A 13,548-nucleotide genomic window follows, 5' to 3' on the forward strand; every position below is an offset into this window, starting at 1 on the left:
AACTGGTCCACTTTACCGACTCTCACTGACTGTCTCTCTCCTCACACAGGAATGCAGGGCTACATAATTAATTGCATTAATTCAGCATATAAATTTCAGTTATCAAGGGAGCGAGTCAGATATGAAGTGAGGGAGTGTGGGCCACAGCAGAGCAGGGCACCCTCTCAACCATTCATTCACACACAGACCAAACAAAACAAACTGCACGATAGGCCTGTTTTGTCATTGCATAAATGTTGATCAAGCACAATATATGGCAATAAACATTAATGGATTATTTATCATAGCTGGAGGTCAAAGTTCAAACAAAATTCAATCTTGTTTTTAAAACAGAGATTCACGGTCTGGTTCCAGAAAATTCAGCTGAAGAGTGTAGATCTGTCAGTGCCGTTGAGAAAAAGCCTCTTGGCCGCTTTATGCTCAGTGAACATTGGAATTTTAATCAGGATCCTTTAGTCCAGGAACATATTTGTCACCTTCCCCATAAAAAACAAATATAAACAAATATAAACAACTCGACTCCCGAGAGTATAAACTCCCGAGACGCAATAAACTTTCCTCTCATTTCAGGCAGTGGAACTTAATATAGTGATAGGGAATAAATGGACTTCTGGGACGTCCCACTTTAGCATTTGCAGGGCCGTGGGACTAAACCAGGCTGGCCTGGCCTTATTTTTTGTAGATTTGGGGGTCTGTAAGATTTTTTTTATAGTTTTGAAAGTAGTCTCTTATGCTCACCAAGGCTGCATTTATTTGCATATCAAACAAACAGTAACTGTTTTCTATTTTAAGAGGTAATTTATTTATTTGATATGAAGCTGAATTTTCAGCATCGTTACTCCAGTCTTCAGTGTCACCTGATCATTCAGAAATCATTTTAAAATGCTGATATATTAATGACTGTACTGTCCATTTGAATTGCTGGTACCTTTCTGAATATTTTTAATAAATAACAAAAAGTACTGACCCAAAACTTTAGTGTAATTGTGTAAAATGGGCAGAACTGGGATGAGAACCCTCTGTCCTCAGCTGTTTAGACTCTCATTCTGACGGCACCCATTCACTGCAGAGGATCCACTGGTGAGCAAGTGATGTAATGCTAAATTTCTCCAACTCTGTTCTGATGAAGAAACAAACTCATCATCTTAGATGGTCAGAGAGTTCAGCAAATTTCTATTTTGGGGTGAGCTATGAACAAACTGTTAAAAGTTAACAACATTAAATCAAAAATTGGACACAAAACAGATGATGAATTACACCTTTATAGTTAGTGTTAAAATTTTATTCTATGTATAAAAAAAGAGTGCAAATTCTGCACAATCTGGAATTTTTAGTAAAGACCCAAAACAGACCATCTGTACATGACATACAAAAAATTCTGCATTTTGGTCTTCTGGAAAATGTTTTGTAAGATTATGATAAAACACCGGCCCTGCTGTGAACAGAATGGACTTACAAAAGAATAAATAATATTAATGAATAATCTTACTTTGTGTGTTATAATGTAGCACCTTTGCACTTTTAGAGGTATGAGTAATTAATTGAGACAGAAATGCATTCCCTTGCTTTATCCTGTGTGAATTTTTCCAGTGTTAAAAATCACTTAAATAATAACAAATTATACTTAAAACAACTTATAGCAATGGTACTTTGTGTTTTTGACTGGTAATACATTAAAATACAAAGCTGTTCAAGCGTTCTCTGTGTTTGTAAAAACATGTAGTTTGAAAAATAACATAAAATAACATGTTTTGATCACATCCCTGGAAATAGTGTGCTTTTCAAAAGATTTCTTTTTCATAATACTGGATCAGGGAAAAGGGTTCATTTATAAATTGGTTCACTGGTTCACAAAAATTCAAGCCTCGAACAAATGGCAACCGCTTTTTTTGGTGATTCAGAATAATAGGTGAGATTCTGCACAGGAGCAACTACCAGTTTGTCTCTTAAGGTGAGTGATCATAAAAATCTTTTCCACCTTTTTCTAGTTCTGTGCTCTTACTCACTTCTTCTGTCCAGGGTTCAAATGGTGTTTCATGCTTCTGATGTTTTGAACGTCTAGATTTACATTATTCCCAAATCCAACGCATGAACCCAGAAGAGAGTCTCAAACAATCCTCCATCCGAACATCTTCTGTGTCAGAATTGTCTTTTTCCTCATGACTTTGAGCAGACAACAAAATTAGAAGTGTTTTTGTTTGTTTGTTTTTGAAAAGTGAATAGTGCCATATCTCTTAATGTCGCAGGACACGCTGCTTCATAAATAAGAACTCATTTGGGAGAGATTGCATTCATCTGATTATCTGTGAGAGAATGATAGAAAGAGACATAGTCAGCAATATTGTTAGCATTATTAGTTTTACTGTATATTAAAGGTATCACTTAATTACCAATATATCCTCTGCAGTGAATGGGTGCCGTCAGAATCAGAGTCCGAACAGCTGATAAAAACATCACAATGATCCACACTGCTCTAGGCCATCAATGAATGTCGTGTGAAGTTAAAATCTAATAATAAACAAACTGTTTGAAAGTGTTTGAAAGAAACAAATTCATCATTAACACACTTGAACTGTAATTTCTAGCCAAAATGCCAATCCATTATCCATATTTATGCTTCCTCCAGTGAAAAAGTCTATTCCCTGTTGTCCTCTCACATCAAAATTCTTTGACCAACGGTGCTTGATCTCTGCATATTTTTCTCTTCATTCAGATAAGATGACTTCTCACTTGAGAAAAGTATATTATGGATAGAGGACTTGTATTTTAGCTCAAAGCAATGGTTTGAGGTTAAAAACGTCTTAATGATAAGCTTGTTTATTTCAAACACATAGCTTTTTGATCCACAAGACATGAATTGATGGACTGTAATTGTGTGGATTACTTATCATTCTGTCCTTCTGACGGCACCCATTCACTGCAGAGGATTTATTGGTGAGCAAGTGATGTAAATGACTCCAAATCCAAAAATTGTTTCCAATGAAGAAATAAACTAAAATATAAAAAATACATAAACATCTACATCTTGGATAGCCTGAGGGTGAGTACATTTTCAGGAAATTGATATTTTTGGCTGAACTATTCCTAATAATGTTTGAGCAGCTTATACCTGTGTATGTTTGTATTACATGAGCAGGGCTCTCATGGCAGACTTGCTGATGCGATTGCGCTGTTTTCTCCTCCTTTTCGGGGGGTGAGGAGCTGGTCTGGGGGCGTTGTGTGGAGGGAGATGTTGCACAGGAGGAGATGCAGTACCTGTTTGCAACAACAAAATCAACTTTTAATCGAGCTATTCTGATCTTGCAGTGTTGTGCGGTATTGTTGTGCTATGTTGAATCCAATCACATTAGCACGATAAAAAGTCATGCATTTTTATAATGCTGTCAACACTGCAATGCACAAGTTAATGTAGGCGTATGCAAGTGTTACTTCCTCTTCCTGGTGTGTCTGGTAGTTTTTATTTAAAATCAGCTGAGATATTCATAGACACTGGTTGAAAGAATCAAACTGAACATGGTACAAATATGCCCCAGACAGACAAAAGCACAGTAAAAAATGAGCACAGAATAATTACCCTCTGACCTGTTCATAGTGGAAGATACAGTAGTTCATTTTTTATCTATCCATCTATCTATCTGTTTGTGTCTGTAATGCATTCTAACACCCACCCAGAACACCCTAGCAAATACACAGTAAACACCCAGAATACTGCAGAGTAAAACCCCTGAAGTTTTGCCTAAGGTTTGTCTAGAAGAACATTTTTTATCTACTTTGCATCTCACATAGAAACCGCAATCCAGTAATTTTTTGTATCTTGATTTGAGTTTGTATATCGATTTGAGAAATACAGCTAAAAATATTTGAATTTACATAAATGACAATATAAAGTAAACTTAGGGTGCTTTTGCTTTCTTAAAAGATTTATTCACCTAAAAATAAAATTTCTATCATCATTTGATCACCCTAAAATTTTATATCAGTTTCTTTCTTATGTTGAGCACAAAAGAAGACTATAGTATTATTATATATATATTTTTTCATTCTATGGAAGTCAGTGGCTACGTCAACTATTTGGTCATTTTTTTTTAAATATCTTCTACTTCTACTTTGGAACAACTTGAAGGTGAGTAAATGACAGAATTTTCACTTTTAGATGAACTGTGTTTTTAATGCAAGTTTTAAGCAGAGATTACAGTGGCACAGAGCTCAGATGTTCATTTAGAAAGCTACGGACAAAAAAGTGAAAATTCTAAAAGATCGTAATGAACAGCCAATCAAACTTACCTTACCTATTTTTGTTGTCTAAAACATAAATTGACTTATTACTTTAATAACACTGTATTCTGTCCAGCTAACTATGAATAAATTCTTTCCAGACACTAAGCAAGTGAATAGAAAAACCTGTTATTTTACCTGTGCGTTGTGCGGTTGTATAAGTGTGTTCTTGATTGTGATGGAGCTGCTGTGTATTCTTCTGTTGAGCTTTGAGGTGATGATTGTGTTTTTCTTCATCCAGGATTTTGTGCATTTCCAGCAGTTCTTCCATTTTCTCCTCCTTGTCCTTTTTGCCCATTTGTCTCTGCTCTAGCTCTTCCCTTTTCACCTCTACGTCCGCTGTCTCACCTTTCACATTCTGACCATTATCCTCTACAGACAGAAACACATCTCCTCGATTCTGATTGGCTGTCCCAGTGGCCTTAGAGGTGATTTGGTCTGTCTGATTGGTTGTTTGCAAATGTTTGTTTTCTTGCGTTAGATTTGATTGGTGCATAAAAGTATGATTGATCGATTCCAATGTACTGATGTTATAATCTGATGTCTGATTTGTTATACTTCGGTTAGCATTACTCTGCGATTCGAATTGCGTAACGTTGTGCAATGATAAATCAGTTTCTTCCTGCTCGGTATGATTTGGCAGAGAAGCCGTCGTTCCCTGTGTTGCAGTGTCATTCATTTTGCCATGTCTCCTTCCATCCCCAGGGTGACGGTTATGACCTTTGCCCCCTCCATACTGCGTCTCGTTCAGACCCCAGCCGTCCCGGCCGAATCCTGATTCAGAGAACCTCTCTTTGGGCAGCCAGCTGTGGCTGAGCAGGTCCTCCAGGCTTATCCTCTGGTTGTGTTTGAGTTCATCCCTGCGGTGGAGCTCATCTTTGGGTCGAGGTTTCCCTGAGCGTTCCCGTCCTTCTTGTCTGTGGCCGGATGACTTCCGGCGTTGAGGGGGCCGAGGAGCCGGCTGACAGCGGCACTCTACGTGGTCGAGAACGGAGACGACAGCCTTATCATAGAGCGGCCGCTTGTTCACGTACTGTATCTTCATCACCTGAGGATGAAGAGGAGAGCAAAGTAAAAAATGGCTTGTTTGAGTATATTGTGAGCATGCACTTGAAAAGAGAGAGTGTGTGTGTGTGTGTACCTGTAGGTATCGTGTGTGTGTAAGTACAGGCACACACTGCAGGCTCTTGGTGTTACAGCAGCCCGAGCACCTCTGCACCTCCACGCACGGAGGCCACAACAGGAAATCTGCATTGCTACGGTCCAACATGGAGCGAGTGACCTCAATGACCTCTGTCCTGAGCTTACAGATGGCTTGCTGAGCAGGCTGAGCGTCTGCAGACGAAGATGCAGGCACATTAACTACGTGCTAAACAGCAATTAGACTAACTTCATTTGTAAAGGCGCTTGCTCGTGCGAAATGCTCCTCCGTTATTTTAAAGTGCTGTGTGTGGTTGACATAGTGTTGCTAGGTGGGAGCTAATCATTTGGCTTCCCATGCAGCTCATGACTAAACAAAACTGGCTACATGATAATAACCAGGGGTATTGTAATAATTTAGCATTGACTTTGACCATTATTTGAAATTATTTGTTATGTGCATTATTTGAAAGCTGCAGTCATGCACGCAACAAATCTAAACAATTTTAGATATAACTTAGTTAAAATAAAATAAAGTATGTTTTGGAATATATCTGAAATTTGACATTTCTGTGCACTTAGTCTATCAAGTAACCCCTTTTTGAAAAATCCACCGAGAGACTGTGTTTAAACTTTTGTGGTGAATGAACCTACCTAATGTTGTATTATGCATAGGAAGGTATTTGTTAAATACATATTTAACAAATAATGGTGACATGAAAGAGAATAAAACAATATAGAAATAAGCAAGAAACGAGAATAAGAACAAAGTAGGTTGGACTGACCCAGAAGACTGCGTGGCAGACGGTTGCTGGTGTCGTTGTCATTGTGACTGTCTGGCTCAATCTCTGGAGAAGAAAATGAGAGCAACGTTGAACCATCATGGAGTGATAGAAATGCGTGAGATGCAGACCCTTGTAGGAAATCGCAACTTGTTTCTGCTTTCCCAGAAATGAAAGTAACAGTAGAAGAGGACTGGCATTTTCAAAGGCTTATTCACTTAGTTAATACAGATAAGAGTTTCTGCTTCTGTACATGCTTTTAATATAAATTAGGACAGCTTACATCAGGGATGGACAACTTCAGTCCTGGAGGGCCACTGTCCTTCAAAGTTTAGCTCCAACCCTAATCAAACTCACCTGCCTGTAGCTTTCTATTGATCTGGATGACATTGAAGAGCTTGTTATGGTGTGTTTTATAAGAGTTGGAGCTAAATTCTGCAGGACAGTGACCCTCTAGGACCATACTTGCCCATCCCTGGCTTACATAGATCAAGGTCAAAAAGTTGTTTCATAAAAAAAGTATTAAAAAAGACAATCTATATTACATATTGGGATGCTGTAGCCCAAAGTCATAGTTAACATATTTATGAAAGAGTAGGCTAATATTAGCCTCCAGGTGTCTATATTCTATAAAAGCCACCTAACCCATTAAAAGGGCACTTTGTCACTTTTTGCAGCATTTATTTTATTTGTTTGCCCTGATCCCTTGCTCCACAAAAGATGATCCATAATCCTGCATGAGAGGTGCGTTTCTGTGAGATCTAACAATATGTTAATTATGTAAAGAGAGATTATTTACCTATAGATTCAGAGAACAGCAAAAACTGCAAGTCCTGAATAGAAGACACAGAGCCACCCTTCACCAACTCCACCACAGCGGCCGGAAGAGGATCAGCCTCGAGGGAAGAAACACAATGACATTCATGTTCAATTCAACACAGAATACTGAAGAAGAAAAAAACTTCGTATCGTGGTTTTTACAAATGTATGAAGCAACACATCTGTTTTTAAAATTGCTAATAATAAGAAATATTTCTTAAGCAGAAATTCAGCAATATTAGAAAGATTCGGAAGGATCATGTGACACTGAAGACTGGAGTAATGATGCTGAAAATTCAGCTTTGCTTCACAGGAATAAATTACATTTAAAAAAAATCAAATAGAAAACAGCTATTTTAAATAGCAAAAATATTTCTAAATATTATATATATATATATATATATATATATATATATATATATATATATATATATATATATATATATATATATATATATATATATATATAAATTTGTCAAGATTGCAAAAAATAGACCCAGATAGACTGATGCGGACACTGACACAATGCATTATTTTGTCATGAAGACCTAATTTTTAATTTTTAATATCCTCCTTGACACATAAAAAATAAATAAATGAACATGCAAAATTGAATCATTTATTTATTTTTAATCTATCAAAAACTATACAAAGCTTCTTTAAAAGTAAATTAAAAATATAATAAATTACAATAAAATATTTAAGAATTTTCTTATTGGGATTTTAATAAGTTAAATTCAATAACCGTCAATTGTCCAGTTTAACACAACAATTGGGCTCAGAGTTCTGACCAATTATAAACAAAAATCCCAAAGAGCACATGAATAACATAATGTGTATGTGTTGTTGTGTGTTTGAGTGTGTGACAGTGAGACAGAGCGCTATGGATGCTGGTTTGTCTCAGGGTGTCAATGCAGGTCTTGGGGACACAATAGCCCTGTTCATACAGCATGTCCAGACAGGGGCCACTGACCCTCGTCTCATCTGGCAGCATTTATGCAGGACACAGGAAAGAGGGCAGAGAGGAAGTGGGGGATGGAGAAAAGGTGAGTTTGAGGAGAAGAAAGAGAGAGATGGATGAGGGAGGGAGGCTGCCGGAAGGATGGAGTACTTCAGTAATCGGCGTGATAAGGGAAATCAGTCACATTACTGGCTGGTGATTCAGACGGTTTTGCATGAGCCGAACAAATGCAGGAATTCAAGCGTGCCAAAAGTTAAGAAACATCCTAAATTTGCCACACCTCTTGCTGTATGCGCATATAATCAAACACAAATAATTCATGGTGAACCACTGGTGTATCTTTAACTCTTGGGAGCTTTGAGAAGCACACTGGTCTTGGTTTGTCCAAGTCTTGTTAACCATCAGTTTTCCATTTTTAATTTCTCCATCACGTTCTTAAACGTTCTATCCTCCGTTTGTGCATTCATGAAGAACTGCCAAAACCACAGCAAGGTTTCAGTTCAGATCTATAGTGCACCAGGATGGGTTCATATGCAGATAAACGTTGTTTGAATATTGATTAAATGTTGTCATTGTGATTATTTGATACTGAAATTATGACTGCTCAGATGGACAGAATGAAAACAGTAAATTTGGAGTCAGTAATATGTTGTATAATGTTTTTGAAAGAAGAGCCTATATGCTTACCAAAGCTGCGTTTATTTGATCAAAAATACAGAAACAACAGTAATATTATGCATATAACTACAATTCAAAATAGCTGTTTTCTATTTGAATATATTTTCAAATGCTTTTTTTCCCTTGTGAGTTGGATTTACAGTCATTCCAATTTGCTGATTCGCTGCTCAAGAAACATTCCTTACTATTATTAATACTGAAAACTGCTTAATATTTCTGTGAACCTTTTTTTGTTTTTGTTTTTTTGCTCAGAAAATTCTTGCTCAGCATTCATTTGAAACAAAACTTTTGTAATCACGTAAAAGTCTTTACTGTGGATTTTGATTAATTTGTTCTCAAATGTTTCAATGCTAGTGTATGTTTGGATATACACACCAACACACTCTATTTCACATGTTTATGATTCATTAACTTTTATAATATATTATACACACTAAATTACTTCATGGCTACCCAACGTAAATATATAGCATCGTACTTTTACAAAAAACAAAACAAAACAATACACATACAGATGGAACACACAAAGACCTCGCAGATTGAATAGAATAGAATAGAACAACATTTGTATTGCTAAGGAGTTGCTGTTTCAAAGCTCAGAAGATTTAATGGAGCTTCATAGATATCTGATTTTGGTTTGCAGACTTTAGTTTGGTGATTTAGAATATCTAAGCACAGGTTGGGACATTATTGATATCTCTTCAGAAAAATCTAAATCTGAATGTTGCAAAAAATGTGCAAGTTAAGCTATACTGACACTTGCAGCTTGCCTCATCCAAGCAAACCAATGGGATGGTGGTGTGTGCCTTGGTTGATTACCAGTGCTGACCCACACAACCCCTGAACCCTGCTACTAATATCATCAGAAAGTGAAGGACAGGCCCAGAGCATTCTGGGATTGTGGAGGAGTGGTGGAATGCACAGCCCATGTAAGGGAGTAATGATACATAATTACACATCTGCTGACAATGCTCTCTCTCACACACATGCCCATATCATTTACTAACATATGCAAATATGCACAATCATCAGTTTGTATAGCTACAAGAAACAATATTGCATGTTTTTCATTTTTATCTGTAAATGGAAACATAACCAAGTTAATATGTCTGTCTTGCCTATTTTTCACCTAGCAGGATTCACATCCAAATCACCCATCATAAACAGATGAATAATGATGTTTTTACATGAGGAACTTCCAAAACGTACACCTTAAAGCTGAGAGGGACCATAATCACAGCTTTTAAATGAGTTTAGATCTTGTATTTCCCTTCCAACAAACATTACAATTTAAGCACATCCCGCTTGTTTTAGAAATGCCATGTCTATGAAAATGTGATTTAAGATCTACAGAAGAGGGAAATATTTCCTTGGTGGGGGGTGGGGGGGGGGTTACATTTTGGCTCGTTTGTAAACAAGACTCTCATATGGCTTCAGAGGAATATACTGTATGAGTATAGACCTATTTTGCGTGCTTTTGTCCTTTTTGTGGCTTGATAGATGATGTATCTACTTATTTATGGAGGACAATTTGGAGAATAAATAAATAACTGATTAATTATTGTAGATTCATTAATCAGCTAGTAATAATTAATTCGTGTAGATATTATTCACTCTATTAAGCAATGTTAATTCAATCAATTCTTAATGAAAAAGAATTAGACTATAAGAATGCAACAGGGACCAATTAACTTTTCAAGACAGAAAGTTGAGATTCATTAACGCGTCATGCGTCGCTCTTACCTCCGCATTGCCAAACCGCAGACACGTCGCCGCAAGTACCGCGAGAAGAAGCGGGATCCGCGATCTCATCTTGCTGCCGTGCCGCTGCGGGGCTCCACGGGGCAGCGCGCATTTAGAGAGACGCGCAGCAGACCCTCACCACTGGGCTCCGAGTCGCGAGTAAATATCGGGTTAATTAAGCAGCAGTTTGAGTCCCTCAGCGGCTCTGCAGGCTCGACATTCCTCTCAGTGCGCAAACATTCAAATTGCCCTCCACGGCAGAATGAGTCTCTCTTCTGAGGAGCAAGTGGCCCATTTGAAGTCCTTTGAAGGGCAGTTCGCGGATTAAAGCGAAGAGGTTTGTTTCCAGGCGAAGCACCGAAATCCCGGATTCCTCAGATGGCGCTTATTTAATCATTCATTTGCATGGTTCAGACCAATAAAGAATTCTCTTAATATTAGCCTGTCTGAAAGAACGGTAATCTAAAGTACCTGTTCAGGCATGGCAATTAAAAAAAAAAAGAAATTCAGATTACATAAAATGTCTTAAAAGTCAAACATGCTTTATATAAAAAATACAAATTTAAGAGTAATTTTAAAATAAAGTGATGCGCGTGCGGTCCTTTTGTTTTGGTATGAACTCCTCACTTATTAACTCCACTCCACCGTTGATAAAGCATAAAAACTGTTATATATTAAAAAGCCTTTCCGATTTCAGACGGTCCATGTGTAGTAGGCTACGCGAGGGTACATTGTCTGTAATAAAAGCGACATTAATGTAAATTAGCCTAAATCTAACTCGTGTTCTTGCGGTTTTCTTATCAATGTGCAGCGCGTGCACGGCCCCGCGCGAGCCGTCTGTCCTGTGTTGATTATGTGACTGTGGCTCTGAGGAGGTTTTCAGGGGTCTGTATGTGGAGTCTTATCTTACCCTCCCCTTAAAGGCAGGGCTGAACTCAGGAGAAAGAGAAAGAGAGGGTGAGGAGGTGCTGAAGTCATGTTGCTGCAGTGTGAATGCCTGCATGATGTACTGTAGGCTACATATACATTGGAACAAATAGAACATTATGATGTTTTTTGATAAAACTGAAAATAGAATGTACAACCCAATATATTATCAGTTAATCACCCTCATGTTGTTCCTTTGGCTTCATTTATTTTTAAATGTTCATGCTGCTTTTCACTAGAGCTACAAAATAAAGAAAGCATTCAGCTATTCATTATGTACTGTATTCCAAATGTGACAGCTAGCTCAAATCTAATTTGCATATTTACAATGTATTCAAATATGCAACTACTTCTTGCATGTCAGAAGAAGCTTTAATGGAATAGTTCACTCCAAAATGAAACTATTAAAACCCATTTAATCCTACCGGTCACAATAGTGACCGTAAAAAAAGGTTTTCTAAAGCTCTGAAAACCGTTTTAGGGCATTTCCTTAAAATATGGTGGAAAAAAATTAAGGGTAACAATTAAATATGTGCAGTGTCACATGGTTAGTGCAAACTGTCACATGACCAGAGCAGTTTAATTCCAGTTTGCACCATGAGGAGATGATGGCTAGCTACATCGAAGTTCCAAAACAAAAGGCTAGTAAAGTATGTTAACGTATGTAAAGTAAAGTATGTTAAAAGCTTAAGAAAATAATTCGGGCCAATAAGCAAAACAAACTGGTAGCCATCAGCTGTAAGGGGCGTGTCTACTCATTATGCAGAGGAGAGAGCATTCAGTGCACAGGATGGAGCCAAATGATAGAAATGGCGGATAAAAAACAAAAGAGGAAAATGTCTGCGGAGCAAAAAAAGTGTTAAGGCAAGAAGTAGGACCCTTGTAAATATCGGCTTGCTTTCCAGCGCTGGAGAGAACTCAAGGAGCGGAAGGCCTGCAATCGGACACAGTGGTTGCTTTGTTTCTTCTCGAAAGGTGAGTAACACCGTGTCTGAGCTACAGCAGTTAGTACACTGCAGTCTAGTACACTGGACACTGTTGAAAATCATTTAAAAAATTGTTTCAATACATCATAAATATGTTACATGACCCACCCATGAATAAACAAAGAACAACTCAGGTTCATTATATAGAAAAATACCCAAGATTTATTTCTGGCTTACGCAAAGATATATTACACGCACGAGGATGCTTTCATCAAAAGCTACCCGAACAGAAGGAGCCTTTCCACCACAAAGCAAAAAGAAATCACAGCAAATCTTATCAAAATAAACCCATAAGTTAAATTCATGAAACAAAACCTTGTGAATCACTCAGTTAGTTCAAAGTAAAATACATGCAAAGAAATAGCTCCTCTGTTCAAACACTAGACCTGTAGCATCCTCGTGCTGCAGTAATAAATAGTGGGGGAACAAACAATATACAAACAAAAAAAAAAAAAAGGGAAAAGAAAACTAGTCCGCCCCAAAGGCCTTTCCCATTTCTTTTGGTCCCGATTACCATCTCAAGCACTCGGGCAGACTACACAATATACCCAAAAAACAAAAACAAACAAACCAAAAAAATCAAATACAACAAGAGCAACAAATGGGCTCCATAGAGCTGAAAATACAAACATCAAAACACCTTTATTATTCATTTTAAAACAATCATCCTATGTTAAAAACAATTTAATACTTCAAAATCAACTCATACCTGTCTCCAAGATCCAAACCAGTCCACATGCGAACCTCTCGCATACGAACACCACGAGTGTTGATTTTATTTCCGCCGGCCAGAAACAAAAGCACCTACTATTTTCGTTCCTACCCCTGACATTTATACTTGGCTAACCACACCCCTTGATTCACAACTAGATGGCCTTGACATCACCTGCTACATTCCACCCCCTCAAAATGCATCGACGACCCGACGATGTTAAAGACAGACTACAATTCAAGCTTCTTCTTCCACTACTGATCTTGGCAAATGATAGGGATTAAAATGTCGACCTGCTGTCCTTCTAGAGGATCTCCGAGTACCTCCCTCTATTAACTGAGAGCCATTTCAATCACATGACCTTGATCCTCCACTACTGACGACCCTAAATGTTCAGAGGGAGGGCCAACATCTTCAGGAGACTCAAATTGCACCATTCCCAAAGGATAAAATTCTACCCCATCATCATCTGTTGCAGCTTTCCCTCGTTTGTGCATAACAGCCCTAGGAATCTCATCTACTCCA

At 37.7% G+C, this 13,548-nt stretch overlaps 1 protein-coding gene across 4 annotated transcripts; it reads right to left on the reverse strand.

The window, feature by feature from the left end:
- Positions 1-1,244: 1,244 nt before the first annotated feature.
- LOC127946206 (uncharacterized) lies at positions 1,245-13,109 on the reverse strand. 4 transcript variants are annotated; one of them, XR_008151029.1, is made up of 8 exons: positions 10,399-11,261; positions 6,997-7,093; positions 6,201-6,263; positions 5,417-5,610; positions 4,414-5,323; positions 3,110-3,255; positions 2,391-2,992; positions 1,245-2,303 (listed from the first exon to the last, which is right to left on the reverse strand). XR_008151029.1 is itself a non-coding variant. In XM_052542624.1 (8 exons), the coding sequence occupies exons 2-7, from the start codon at positions 11,510-11,512 to the stop codon at positions 3,125-3,127; spliced, it is 1,401 nt and encodes a 466-aa protein (XP_052398584.1). In that variant the 5' UTR covers positions 11,513-11,566; positions 13,021-13,109; the 3' UTR covers positions 1,245-2,303; positions 3,110-3,124. The 4 variants fall into 4 exon arrangements, 3 of the variants coding, with proteins under 3 accessions (XP_052398584.1, XP_052398571.1, XP_052398594.1); XM_052542624.1 differs by lacking the exons at positions 2,391-2,992; positions 10,399-11,261 and adding exons at positions 11,507-11,566; positions 13,021-13,109; XM_052542611.1 differs by lacking the exon at positions 2,391-2,992.
- Between the last annotated feature and the right edge of the window lie 439 nt (positions 13,110-13,548).

The sequence above is a fragment of the Carassius gibelio genome, chromosome A3 (assembly GCF_023724105.1).
Source record: "Carassius gibelio isolate Cgi1373 ecotype wild population from Czech Republic chromosome A3, carGib1.2-hapl.c, whole genome shotgun sequence".
NCBI lineage: Eukaryota > Metazoa > Chordata > Actinopteri > Cypriniformes > Cyprinidae > Carassius > Carassius gibelio.

What these genes read in the sequence shown, in the direction of transcription:
- LOC127946206 (XM_052542611.1), bottom strand. Translation starts at nt 10,467, where the DNA reads ATGAGATCGCGGATCCCGCTTCTTCTCGCGGTACTTGCGGCGACGTGT. An exon ending in TGCGGTTTGGCAATGCGGAG is followed by an intron (nt 7,094 to 10,398) that starts GTAAGAGCGACG and finishes TCTTCCCTCGAG; the next exon opens with GCTGATCCTCTTCCGGCCGC. An exon ending in GCTGTTCTCTGAATCTATAG is followed by an intron (nt 6,264 to 6,996) that starts GTAAATAATCTC and finishes TTTCTTCTCCAG; the next exon opens with AGATTGAGCCAGACAGTCAC.